The 12,128-nt window shown below is 47.6% G+C and overlaps 1 protein-coding gene across 3 annotated transcripts in view; it reads right to left on the bottom strand.

The window, feature by feature from the left end:
• Positions 1 to 12,128, bottom strand: part of sox6 (SRY-box transcription factor 6) — a 144,131-nt gene that overhangs the window by 48,862 nt on the left and 83,141 nt on the right. For all 3 annotated transcript variants that reach the window (XM_056278321.1, XM_056278322.1, XM_056278320.1), the window contains exons 6-7: positions 9,151 to 9,271; positions 2,572 to 2,651 (exon numbers count right to left, since the gene is read on the bottom strand). In XM_056278321.1, coding sequence (XP_056134296.1) covers positions 2,572 to 2,651; positions 9,151 to 9,271 — 201 coding nt within the window. The remainder of the gene's footprint in view (positions 1 to 2,571; positions 2,652 to 9,150; positions 9,272 to 12,128) is intronic.

Raw genomic sequence — 12,128 nt, 5'->3', positions numbered from 1 at the left:
TACAATTGGGGAGAAAAGGGGGGGGGGGTCCAGGTGGGTTTTTCCAAGCAACAGTTGTGTGATTGGTCTGGATGAGGCCTGAGCATGCCTCCACCATGCAGTGTTGTTCTGCTGTTGTTCTTCCAGGTTTCTGCACTCATCAGTGTGTCTCACACACACACACACACATTAACACAGATACAGACACACTGCTGCTGATGGGCACAGTGTTTTGAACCTTCAGCTGCCAGGTGGAGGAAGACAGGTGGTGCTGTGGCGGCAGCAGGCAGGAGATACCTCTAACTTAATCAGACCCGCGCCTGGCTGGGTGTGATGTCTTTAATTACACCTGGCTCCCGGTGCTTTGTAGAGGAAGTAGTTGCGGTCACATGGCTTGTTGAGCCCGGCTATGCAGAAAGGGCATGTTTGCCTTGCCTTGCTGTTTTAAGGGGGACCTCTGCGGGGTAAATAGCAGCGAGCGGGCAGGATATATGACAGGCTGACATACTTCAATTAATGGAGAATGCACCTCTTCTTGTTTACCGAGCTCTGGAAAGGTCAGCCAAGTCATGGTCTTGGGGGCTCTGTTTTTGCCCATTCCCAGGGTTAGATACATAATCAGAATTAATGACTGCAGACCCTTTACCCCGCCCCCCTCCTCACCCCAACCTTCAGATATATGAATATCCCGTTTGACCTCATCCGACACTATAAATAGACCCAGTGAGCTTATCTGAAACACCGCCCCTTTCTGACGGCCTCCTGGCTGATACACAAACACACGCAAGAAGAAACACACACGTTTTGCACCCTCCATAACTTGCACACACACACACACACACACACTAACAGGGCCTCCTTAAACATGAGTAGACTTCTCGCACACCTTACGTGGTGCCGCTGGTGGCCCGGCTCCTACGGCTGCACAGTAACCTGCAGCAGCGCTCCACATCCAGCTGCAAGCACTGCTGCAACTTGCCGAGGCTCATTAACACTGATAGTGATAAGCACTGAAGGACAAATTGTGCACGTGTGCCCACAAGGAGACCCCCCCCCCACACACACACACACGGCTCCGGTGCTGTTTTACTTGCTAGCGTGGGGCTGCAGCGGTTTCATCAGTTCGTTTCATCCAGGAAGCAGTGTCCTTTTACACTCTTATGTCTCTTCCTGTTCGGTTTCAGCTGAGCACTCATCATCCATCCATCCATCCATCCATTATCCGAACCGCTTACCCTGCTCTCAGGGTCTCGCCTATCGCAGCAGTCATTGGGCGGCAGGCGGGGAGACACCCTGGACAGGCTGCCAGACCATCACAGGGCCCACACACGCTTTCACACCTAGGGACAATGTAGTACGGCCGAGTCACCTGACCTACATGTCTTTGGACTGTGGGAAGAAACCGGAGCACCCGGAGGAAACCCACACAGACACGGGGAGAACATGCAAACTCCACACAGAGGACGACCCGGGACGACCCCCAAGGTTGGACTACCCCGGGGCTCGAAACCCAGGACCTTCTTGTTGTGAGGTGACCACGCTAACCACTGTGCCACCACACTCATCGTGTGTATGTTTATTATGCTGACCGTCCATCTCCACCCACATGTACAACCCTTTCAGAAGGTCTTATGTGAGCTTATAACTCCCAGGCATGTACAGGGACGTGTGTACTGGTCCATAAGACAGCAGGCGGGAGTGTAACAACTGTGTGCTGTAGGAGGACTCGGCTCCCCGACACCACCTGTACGTGTTGTGTACTGTTAATAGAAGTCAGGCAGACTAACGGAGGGAATGCATGCTCTCAACGTGGAGACAAAACGCATGCGGTGCTGTAGAGGGGGGCTTGATAATGGAGGTAATTATAACAGTAATGACTCGGAGGACGGCGAGCAGATAATTATCCGTTTTAAACAGTATGGCCTGGGGTTAGCCCCTGACCCAAGTTCAGCTTCTCTAAATGCCGAGCGAGTCGTCCTGGAGGAGCCTGCAGGGCTTGGAGTCTATCCCGGCATTTTCTCTTTGGCTCAACAAACACTCCCGTCCCCCGGATCCGCACTATGCGCCACACACACCTTCACCAGGAGTCTGGTCCCACTGCACACATGCACACATACACACACACACACACACTGCCGTGAATCACACTGCTCAACACTTGTTTTCAATAAACTTTCCCACGGAGATGAGATACCAGAGTCAGAAAGTAAAAAATAAAGTGACAGTAGATAACAACATTTATGCTATAAGAGGGGCGGTCTTTGCTCTTGCAGTCAATTGTGCGGTGATTAAGTCGGTGTGAGGCGATTTAGGGCGATCAGAGTGATTCTCGTTCCCTCTAATAACTATTATCAACCTAAACTCCTGTGTCTCGCAGGGCCGGGGGGGGTGGGGGTGGAGCGGGGGTGGGCGGGGCATGAAACCTTTGTAAAACTGCCTAAATTACATATGTAAGGTGATAAGCTCCTGTGAGCCAAGGCCTCCTGGATTATTTAATGCACGCAGCTCATTACTTAACGTACAGCTGCCTAGCCCCTTCCTGCAGCCCTGGGCTTGGCGGGCGTCCTGTGCATTCTTTGTCGTGGCACATACCTGAAGCTGGAGGGGGCTGAGTCCCGACGCTGCTGCAGCTGCCATTGTAGATGGAATAAACTGCACTGGGTAGTTATCACCTGTCAGAGAGAGAGACAGAGAGAGGGAGGGTGGGGGTGGGGGTGGTGGAGGGGGAGGGGGGGGGACAATGCATACAGGTTTAGACAATGACTGAGCCCCATAGCGGCCAGGCAAGTGCCGACGCGGTTCCCAGCCCTTTCCCTGGTATGACACAGCAGTGTGGCATGTTGTGCCGATCCCTCAGCTTCCAGCCCAAACATCTGCATCGACAAAAGCCTCAGCCGGGCTGCAGCGGGATTAGTTATCAACACACCACACCACCAGTGCTATCCTCCACCCGCACCGCCATCCTCCCGCAAACTACCTGTCAAGTCAGCAAGGAAGTGTGTGTGCATGTGTGCATGCATGTGTGAGTGTGCATGCATGTGCATGTGCATGTGTGTGTGCGTGCCTGTGTGAGTCGAGTACACACAGGGAGTATATTGCCAGGTATTGGATTGGCAGTTCTACAGAGAATAAGTGGCTTGTTCTCTCACGCACGTTATACGGCTGTGGACTTGCCCAGCTGTTGTTTGACACCAAATTGTTTGTTTGTGAGTGATGGCTTTGGCAGCAGCAAATCAGCCCCTGAATGGGAACTAGTTATAACAAGTGTACCACCGAAAGAACAAGGGTTAACAAAAACAACAGAAACATTCTTATCTCCCACATCACTGTGTTGTAGCAGGCAGGAATCGGTCTCTAAATAGCTGTTCTGTTTTATTAACGCTCGGCGGGCGCTGCTGGCCTGCCCTCGCCGTGCTTGATGGACAGGGATATAAAAAGGTGGCTGTATGATTGATGTCCGTGCTGGTGTTGAGTGTTTAAGCGAGCAGCAGCAGCGGCGGCTCTCCCACACTCAGCCCAGTGTGCAGAGGAGACAGAACAGCCCCAGAGAGACGCAGGCCAGCGGCAGCTCCTGCAGAGGGGAGGTCGGACCGGAGCGCTGGTGTGTGTGTGTGTGTGTGTGTGTGTGTGTGTGTGGTGGTGGGGGTGGGTGGGGTTGCTTGGCCTTAGTTCAGAGACCACTTCTGCCTGTCACTTCTCCTCACAAACATATGGAGCCATTAAGCCAGAGACATGGAGGTAAATGTATATGCCCTCTCTCTCTCCACTTTTCCCTCCCTCGCTCGCCTCACTTTGCAATCTTGTGCAGCGCAGCACATTGTGACACAGGCCATGGAAATTCGATCCCCATTTAAGGGCAGGAGCGAATAAAATCACACAGGAGAAGTGATTTCAAATTGTGGTGGGTGGGATGGGGGGAGGGGGGTTACTTCTACACCTCCTCTTTAAAGCATCTCTCTCTCGCCATTCTCCAAGTTTTAAAAAGTTTGTTTTCGATGAATTCAAGATGGGCAGAGAGTGAATGGATGGATGTTTTTGGTCGTCATGTGAAACCTTGGAAGGGTCATGTGTTAAGTGAGCAGACCGCAGGCACCGGGGGGGGGGGGGGTTGGTTTGTCAAGGTCTGAGTCTTAGGTGTACATACAGCGTCTGCATCGGACACCAGTCTCTGGTACACTGGGAACCATGCCAGGCTTGTGTCAACGGCAGAAAGGGAATAAGGTTTGAAATGGTGCTCGCCGTCTTGGATGTAACTGGTCACAAACCCGCCCGGTGACGCCATGGTTGGGTCACAACAGGCGGTGGCTGTTGGATCATGTGGTGCATGAGTTATAAGTCATGGACCTGCTGAGGGCTGACATAGATATGTGCAGAGGAGCACATATCTATCCCAATGACAGAACTGGTTCTGTCATTGGGCTAAATCGAGTACCATGCTCTGAAATATCACACAATATGCCGATGATATTCAAATATATTTAATTACAGTCTTTTAACAGCTGGAGCATTGCCGTTAGCACTGCCGTTCATCGTCTTAAAACGGAGCCACAAAGAAAGCTATAACAACATCCAGGAGGTGAGTTGTTATTGGATTATGTTGGTGAGGCTCGTACAGTGTTCTCATGCCTCCATCTTATATCCTGTCAAGAGGGATCGAAACAAGAAGAGATAGCCGATGATAAGTGATGTTGTGGTAACTGTGATGTCTCAACAGTCCTGACTGGAGTGTGACTGGTGAACTGGTCTGCTCAGTCGAACACATGTTGAAGCCATCTGAACATACAGCGACAACAGGCATCCGACACCCGGATTCTGCAGCGTACACATGAATATGCAGAAATCTTATTTTCTAAAGATGTTTCACAAAGAAATCCTGCGAAAGGCAAGGAAACTTTGATAGAAACCAGACATCCTCCAGCTCACGACTCCTAATGTGTGACAGTGGGTTAATACACCAAACCTCACTCGATCCTCAGGTTATGAAGGTTCGACACATTTATAGTGGGAATAAAACTGTGCTCCACTGTAATACAGGCAAATAATCTGGTTTTTGAGTTTGAAAATGAGATAAAAGCCTTTGTATCGCTGGATAAATACCAATTTATGATCTATAGATAAAGTGCTACATGAACATAATCCATTATTATTATTTATTATATTACACATTTTTCTATAGACAAAGTGGCACAGAATCAAGAGTGTTGGCTGTAGTGGGGGAATTTTCTTTATAAGAGGGAGAAAAAAAAAAACAGAACCAGGAAGCAGTCTGTCCAGCAGGGCGTCCATGAGGAAGACTTACCCCATCTTGGCAGAGAAATCCAATGACTACTGAATTATTCTGCACGGCCATTAGCGCTACATCAGATCAAATGCAAACATATGTAAACGGAGCAAAGAAACTGGGGAGATTGTATGCATGTCCATTTCTTTAAAGGATGACCTGTTTTTTTTCTAGGGGTGTGCTCTCCTACTGGGCGACGCCAGGCCATTGAGCACAGCCAGCACACGAGCAATGACTTATCACTATGGTGCTAGAATGACTCCGTTACCGTGTCGGCACCGTAGGGCTGGGTTCATCAGCACAGGGTCCCTTGGGGCTGTCTCGTAATGATAATATCAGATTAGTGTGCCCGGGCTTGGAAGTGAATGCCTGGCTGACTCGGTTTGTGCAGAGAGGATGCAACCTGCAGTATCCTGCACACCCTGCAGGTGGTTGTAAAATTGTATTCTGGGTATATTGTGTCAGAGGGGAAGCAATGACAGAGGGTTTTTTTTTTAAATTCCTCTCTTGACTAAAAGATTAGTTTCCAGCCCCCCCCCCCTTTGCTATTACTTCGTGAGCTTATGAATTATGCAGGAACTATACACAGGGCGACCCCTGACCATGACTCCATAATAGCTCCTGTTATTTGAACTAAAACATTTTCCGTGTCAAATGTATTGGAGAAAGCACACTGGCAAAAGGCTCCCCCTCAGGCACTTTGTTTAAGCTGTCATGGTTCCATAGTCCCAAACTAGCTGAGTTTATTTTATATTACGCACTTTTATACTTAATTCATTAACTGCACTGCCACACCTTTCATATCACCCCAGACCTGCTGACTTCCCAGCGTTTCCTCCTTCTCTCTCCAAATACCCCGACTGGGGTTCATGTTGCTTTACAACTTCGACTATTCTGTGTGTCTCCAGGTCACTTCTTCCTCAGGAGTAACGTCTCCATCAACACGTGTGTTGATGTTCCTTGCTCTTAATTTAGTCTTGCCCTCATTATTCTCTCCTGTTTCTCCCATGTATCAAAAGCTGAGGCCAGGAAAAGCGTCACAGATGTGAGCACAACTGTTGTGTGACTGAACACAACGACGCAGGATCATTATCTTAAGTGTATAATTGAGGTAGGTGTAGTGTTGACTGCACATTTTCAACCGAGTATCTCACGTTACATATTACTGACATCATATCCTGACCGGATCCTTAACATTATAAAACATTATAAAATAGAGGCTTTTACAGCCGTTCAACAGAGCAACAGTTTGTTTGTCTGGGTCATGTTTTAGCTAACCAACTACCCAGAAATGCAAGATGACACATCAGAAACACCTCTAAAGAGTGATTTGTTAGAACAGGTTAAAGGTGATAGAGAACGTCTTACTTGCATCTCTGTTGATGGTGTTTCTGTGAAATCCTACCTCAAATGAAACCACATGGACCATACCAAGTGATGGAACACGAGGGAGAGGCTAGGAGAGAATAGTGGGAGGGATGCAAAAAAAAAAAAAAAACTTTGCAAATTTTCTTACTGATGGGGATTATAATATCCATTTGAAAAAAATGAGAAATCTTTAACATCTTATAAAAGAATATACTATGGGGTTGCACATAGTCACAAACACTTCTGGAGGGGTCACAACCCTTGAATCTACGCAGATAGAAATCAGGATAAGAATCCTAATCAGAAATACTTTATTCATCTCTGAGGGAAAACTGGATTATTTAATTAATCGGATTGAATTGGAAAGCCTAACGTCTAAATGTCAAGAGTGAGCTAGAGGACAGGTTCATGAGGTGCTTCACATCTCAGAACACTCTCATGTGCAACTTCTCAATAAGTGATATTCAGCCCAGGGACCAGCCTTCCCCCCGGGCAGTGCAGGTCAGGCTAGGTGAGAGACTGACTGGGGCTTTGTGGCAGGAATCCTGTATCTCTCTTTTTTTTTTTTATTTCAAGTATACCACTTCTTGGTGGGACATCTTTAATGCCACTACAATGAGCGAAAAAGAGGATGTTGGAGGTTACTGCAGTGAATCAATCAACATGCAGCAAGAAAATTCCCACAAATGTTGTTTATGGATGTGGAATGCTTGCGTGTGGAGCGTCTGTCTTTCTCCCCATTCAAAAGACAAAGGGAGTGAGAAAGGCATGTTGTTACAGGCAATGGGAGCAGTTTCTCCTTCAGGAGGAGCTTGTCTCTTACATCATCCACAAAGACCCCATACTGCCATTCTCCTCAACCTCTCCTTTTTAGTAATGCACTTTATCACCAAATCCCATGCATATAAAACAATCTGACTGTAATAACAAGATAACAGGGGGAGAAATACCCTCTTGCAATTGATTAAATGGAAAAAAGGTCATTTTTTTATGTATTCTACAGAGCTAGAGTATAGTGTTAGCAGAACTCTCAGTAAATTCTTCGCCACAGATTGCAGCCAGGGCACTCCTTCATGATACTTTCATGTTGAAAGGCATGTTTACATTCCTTAGCTTCTTCACTCATATCTATTGTTCCACATGTATGCTGCCTTGCACGAGGAAACTCCCAATGCTTGGCCTCATGTCCAAGGTGAGAGAGAGGAGAGCGTGCCAATCATTCTGGCCTCACTGAGGACTACCAAGGCATCTGCATGATACCACGAACACGTTAAGTCTGCTGTGATGATTTGGCCTGTGCATGTATTAAATGCAAGTGCAACGCATCAACAAGGACACAAAGTGTCATAGATGCAAACACAACTGTTGCGGGACTTTGAATTGAAGAGATCCTTGCAGGATCATTGTCTTAAGTTTGTTAACTGGAGGGGTGTCCGGGTGATGTGGCAGTCTATTCCATTGCCTACCAACACAGGATCGCCAGTTCAAATCCTCGTGTTACCTCCGGCTTGGTTGGGCGTCCCTACAGATTCAATTGGCTGTGTCTGCGGGTGGGAAGCCGGATGTGGGTATGCGTCCTGGTCGCTGCACTAGCGCCTCCTCTGGTCGGTCGGGGCGCCTGTTCGGGATGGGGGGGAATAGCATGATCCTTCCACCTGCTACGTCCTCCTGGTGAAACTCACCAAGGGGATGTAGCCGCTTCTTTTCACCTGACGGTGAAAAGAAGCGGCTGGTAACTCCACATGTATGGGAGGAGGCATGTGGTAGTCTGCAGCCCTCCCCGGATCAGCAGAGGGGGTGGAGCAGAGACCGGGACGGCTCGGAAGAGTGGGGTAGTAGTGAGCACTGACTACATGCTGCAACATTTTCAACTGAGTAGCTAACACACCATGTCATTGACATCACATCCTGACTGGATGCTGAACACTGACCTGATAAAGTAGATGCTTAGCAGCAGTTCAACAGAGCTACAGTTAGCTTGTCTGAAACATCAGAAACACTTACAAACTTTTATCTGAAGACTGGTGTGTCTGAGCAGGTTAAAGGTGACACAGAACGTCTTACTTGCATCTCTGTTGAAGGTGTTTCTGTGAAATCCTACCTCAAATGAAACCACATGGACCATACCAAGCGGTGGAGTACGAGGGAAAGGCTGAGAGAATAGTGGCGCGTTGGCCGAAAAATATATTTTGCCGCTTTTCTTACCAATGAAAATTATAATGTTGATCTTAAAAATAGCTAAATATCTGAAATCTTACGACAAAATTTTTATGCAATGCACTTCTTCATTTTGGCAAATAACCACCCCACCCCCTCCGATTCTACGGCAGATGGTACTACTCAATGTGAGACTAAACTTCAGTTTGTGAGTGAGTGAATTTGAAGACAAGTTCATGTGGTTCTTGGCATCTATATAAGAGACATATAGCAAGTAGACCAGAGAAATCAGAGAGGGTCAGAATAAAGACAAAAAAAAAAAAAAAAAAAAAGAACATGAAAAAAAGAGAAAAAAACAAGCGTACCTGGTTTGTAGGACATTCCCGGAGGGAAGAGAAAGCCTTGCTGGGCAGCGGCAGCTGCAGCTAGAGTGCGCTGGTCATGTGGAAAAATGGGGATCATGAGCGGAGGCATGTGACCCTGGACCTGCTGAACAGAGAGGGAGCAGAGATCAGAGGGAGGCCCGAGCACAGAGACATGGAGCTTGTCGAGGGGGAGGGCCAGATCACAGCCTGGCCTAACGCGTGCTGACAGCGGGCTCTCCGGCACTGACGGCTATCGTGTGCTCACACAATACCTGGCCGGGCTGCGCCTGCCTGCTCTTAATCCATGTCATGGTTTCACCTCGGCACATCAAAGGCCCCGCAGCACACACCCATTGTTCAGCTATCAGTCAGGGGGGGCGCTACAAGGCCGACATGGACCAGAGGGGCTGTGTCGGCGCAGGGCGTCTGCACAGCAGTGCTTGGATCGAGGAAGGAGACTTATGGTAAATGACAACGGTGTAAGAACTGGTTAAACATGGCACTTGGAATAGACTGACTGTGCCAACAAGACAAGTTGTCTTGTTCATTTCAAAGGTGCATGGACAGGATACGCGCACACACACACACTGTGGCTGAAGACACAAGCAGAGATCTTATGGTCAGATATAATCCAGAAGCCGATCCAATTCAGCAATTTTCTACAGCTGTTGTCATTTGGGTCAAAATAGGAGGCAGCGCTGAAAGCGCTCGATGCTTTCTGTATTTCCTTTTAGTGTCCTCCCCTGACTCCAGGTTCCACTCACGTCCTGTTTTAAACTTTAGCATCCGTCAGTAACCCCACGCTGAACTTATCTCAAGGAAATATTGATTCAAGCTAAAATAAGCAAAAGTATGTTCCCAGTGTAAGTGTGTGTATGTGTGTGTCTTTTGTCGGCACAATTGTCAAGGGTGAGTGTGTAGCTCATGTCTGATTGGCCGTGCCCGACATAAGGCCCAATCTTACTGTCACCCTGGGCTTCCTGATGCCCTGTGATGGAGAGCAGCTCGGCTACACCGGGCCTGCGAGGGTTAATCTAGCGCTGAACCAGGCCATCTCAGGGGAGCCTGCGTGGAAAATGGGTTAATAAAGGTCAACCCCCCAAAATAAACACTTTACAGAATGTTTCTCCTTCATCCTTCTTTAAAATCAACTCGCAATAAAACGGGTCTGGGTGCAATTACTGGCGCTGCATCGGGGCATGAAATCAACCTGCTCCACTCCCCCACCCCCCGCCCCCACCTTTGAGCTGAGGTCTGCTTACGATCTCTGCTTTTTCACCCTACACTAACCCCTCTTTATGCCCTTGACGGGTACAGTCAGGCCCCGGTCCCTCCCCGACCCAGCGAGCTGGACAGCCGAAGAAACACTTTATTGATCGCTCCGGAGTTGCAGAGGTAGACTGAAAACTAAATAAATAGAGACGTTTTACGTCTACCGCGCTTTCACAGAAGTGCAAATATAGATGGGAAAAAAAAACATTACAGTAGGAGAGAAATGTATGGAATTCTGCTCAACGAAGTTCTGTAAAATGTGCTGTGCCTGTAAAAAGATGAAGAGACTCAGATGCTGTTAGAAATGACATGAACCTCAGATTAAAAAAAAAAAATACTAAGAATTTCTGCTCCAGGTTTCCAGGCTGAGTGGATGGAAGATGGATGATGGCCTCACGTGTACACAACATGTGGAGAAATGCCATAATTAATGTGACAGCGTAAGATGGGACCAGCGACAGGAAGGGTATACAGCAGCGCTTCTCCACATCTGTGAATTCTGACAATAAAACCAAATGAAGTCAAATTGTAAACATGCTGCACTCAGCAGCAATATAAAGGCCTCTGTTAAGCCCCCGCCCCCTCAAGTGTACTAACAGCACTTTCCACGCAAGATGGGTGGTGTCCGTCTGACTACTTCTACTTCTAAAGCCCGTTCTCACAGACAAAACGCTCGCATAGAGCATATCTGCAGGTCCCAAAATACATCGACTGCCAACATGTTTTTGAGGAATGAGGACCTGATAGAGAATGTCCACTAAGATCTAGTTTTAACCCTGATGTGCACTGCACACAGATTATAATGCTTAATATCACCACTTAATAACCATTTCTAACCTTATACTGAAGTTGACTTAACCAGCGCTGATCTGATAGCAGTAAAGCGGGTGGTCTGAGTGGAGGTCTGCTACAACGCCCTCGTTCATCCGCACAGGAGCACGCCATCTGCACGAGAGTGTGAACTGGTACACTGATATGTAGTCTCATGTGGCCAGGCATGGATGTGTGTTCTCATCACTAAGTCACATAGTCATGTCTCGTATGCACAACTAGATGACTTGCGTCATACACGCGACAGAATATGTACAACAAACTGTGTAGAAGAGCAAATAAATTCTATACAAATGTTTATTTCGCGAGACTTGAAGAGAATTGTGAGAACTGTAATTTTACTCTTGCTTTCAACAATGCAGAGGAGTGAGAAAGAAACGTGCATGTAGCCGCTAGCCACGTGTAGCCACTAGCATGTAGCCACTAGCCACGTGTAGCCACTAACATGTAGTCACTAGCGTGTAGCCACTAGCATACAGCCACTAGCCAAATGTAGCCAGTACCATTTAGTCACTAGCCACATGTAGCCACTACCCACATGTACCCACTAGCATGTAGTCACTAGCATGTAGCCACTAGAATGTAGCCACTAACATGTAGTCACTAGCATGTAGCCACTAGCCACATGTAGTCACTAGCATGTAGCCACTAGCCACATGTAGCCACTAGCATGTAGTCACCAGTATGTAGCCGCTAGCATGCACCAGCAGAGGAGATAACAGAAGTTTGAAGGTTTGTTAAAGAAAGCTGAATTCTGCTCCTTTCTAAAACATTCCACTCAACTGTATGCCGCAAAGTCAGATTTCTGACAGTCTCAAACTATACCCACTGTTTTGTAATGATCCGTTTTTCTTTTTTAGCAAATTATTTCCGAT

The sequence above is a fragment of the Lampris incognitus genome, chromosome 4, assembly GCF_029633865.1.
Source record: "Lampris incognitus isolate fLamInc1 chromosome 4, fLamInc1.hap2, whole genome shotgun sequence".
NCBI classification, from domain to species: Eukaryota; Metazoa; Chordata; class Actinopteri; order Lampriformes; family Lampridae; genus Lampris; species Lampris incognitus.
This window is presented reverse-complemented; position numbering and strand designations above follow the sequence as displayed.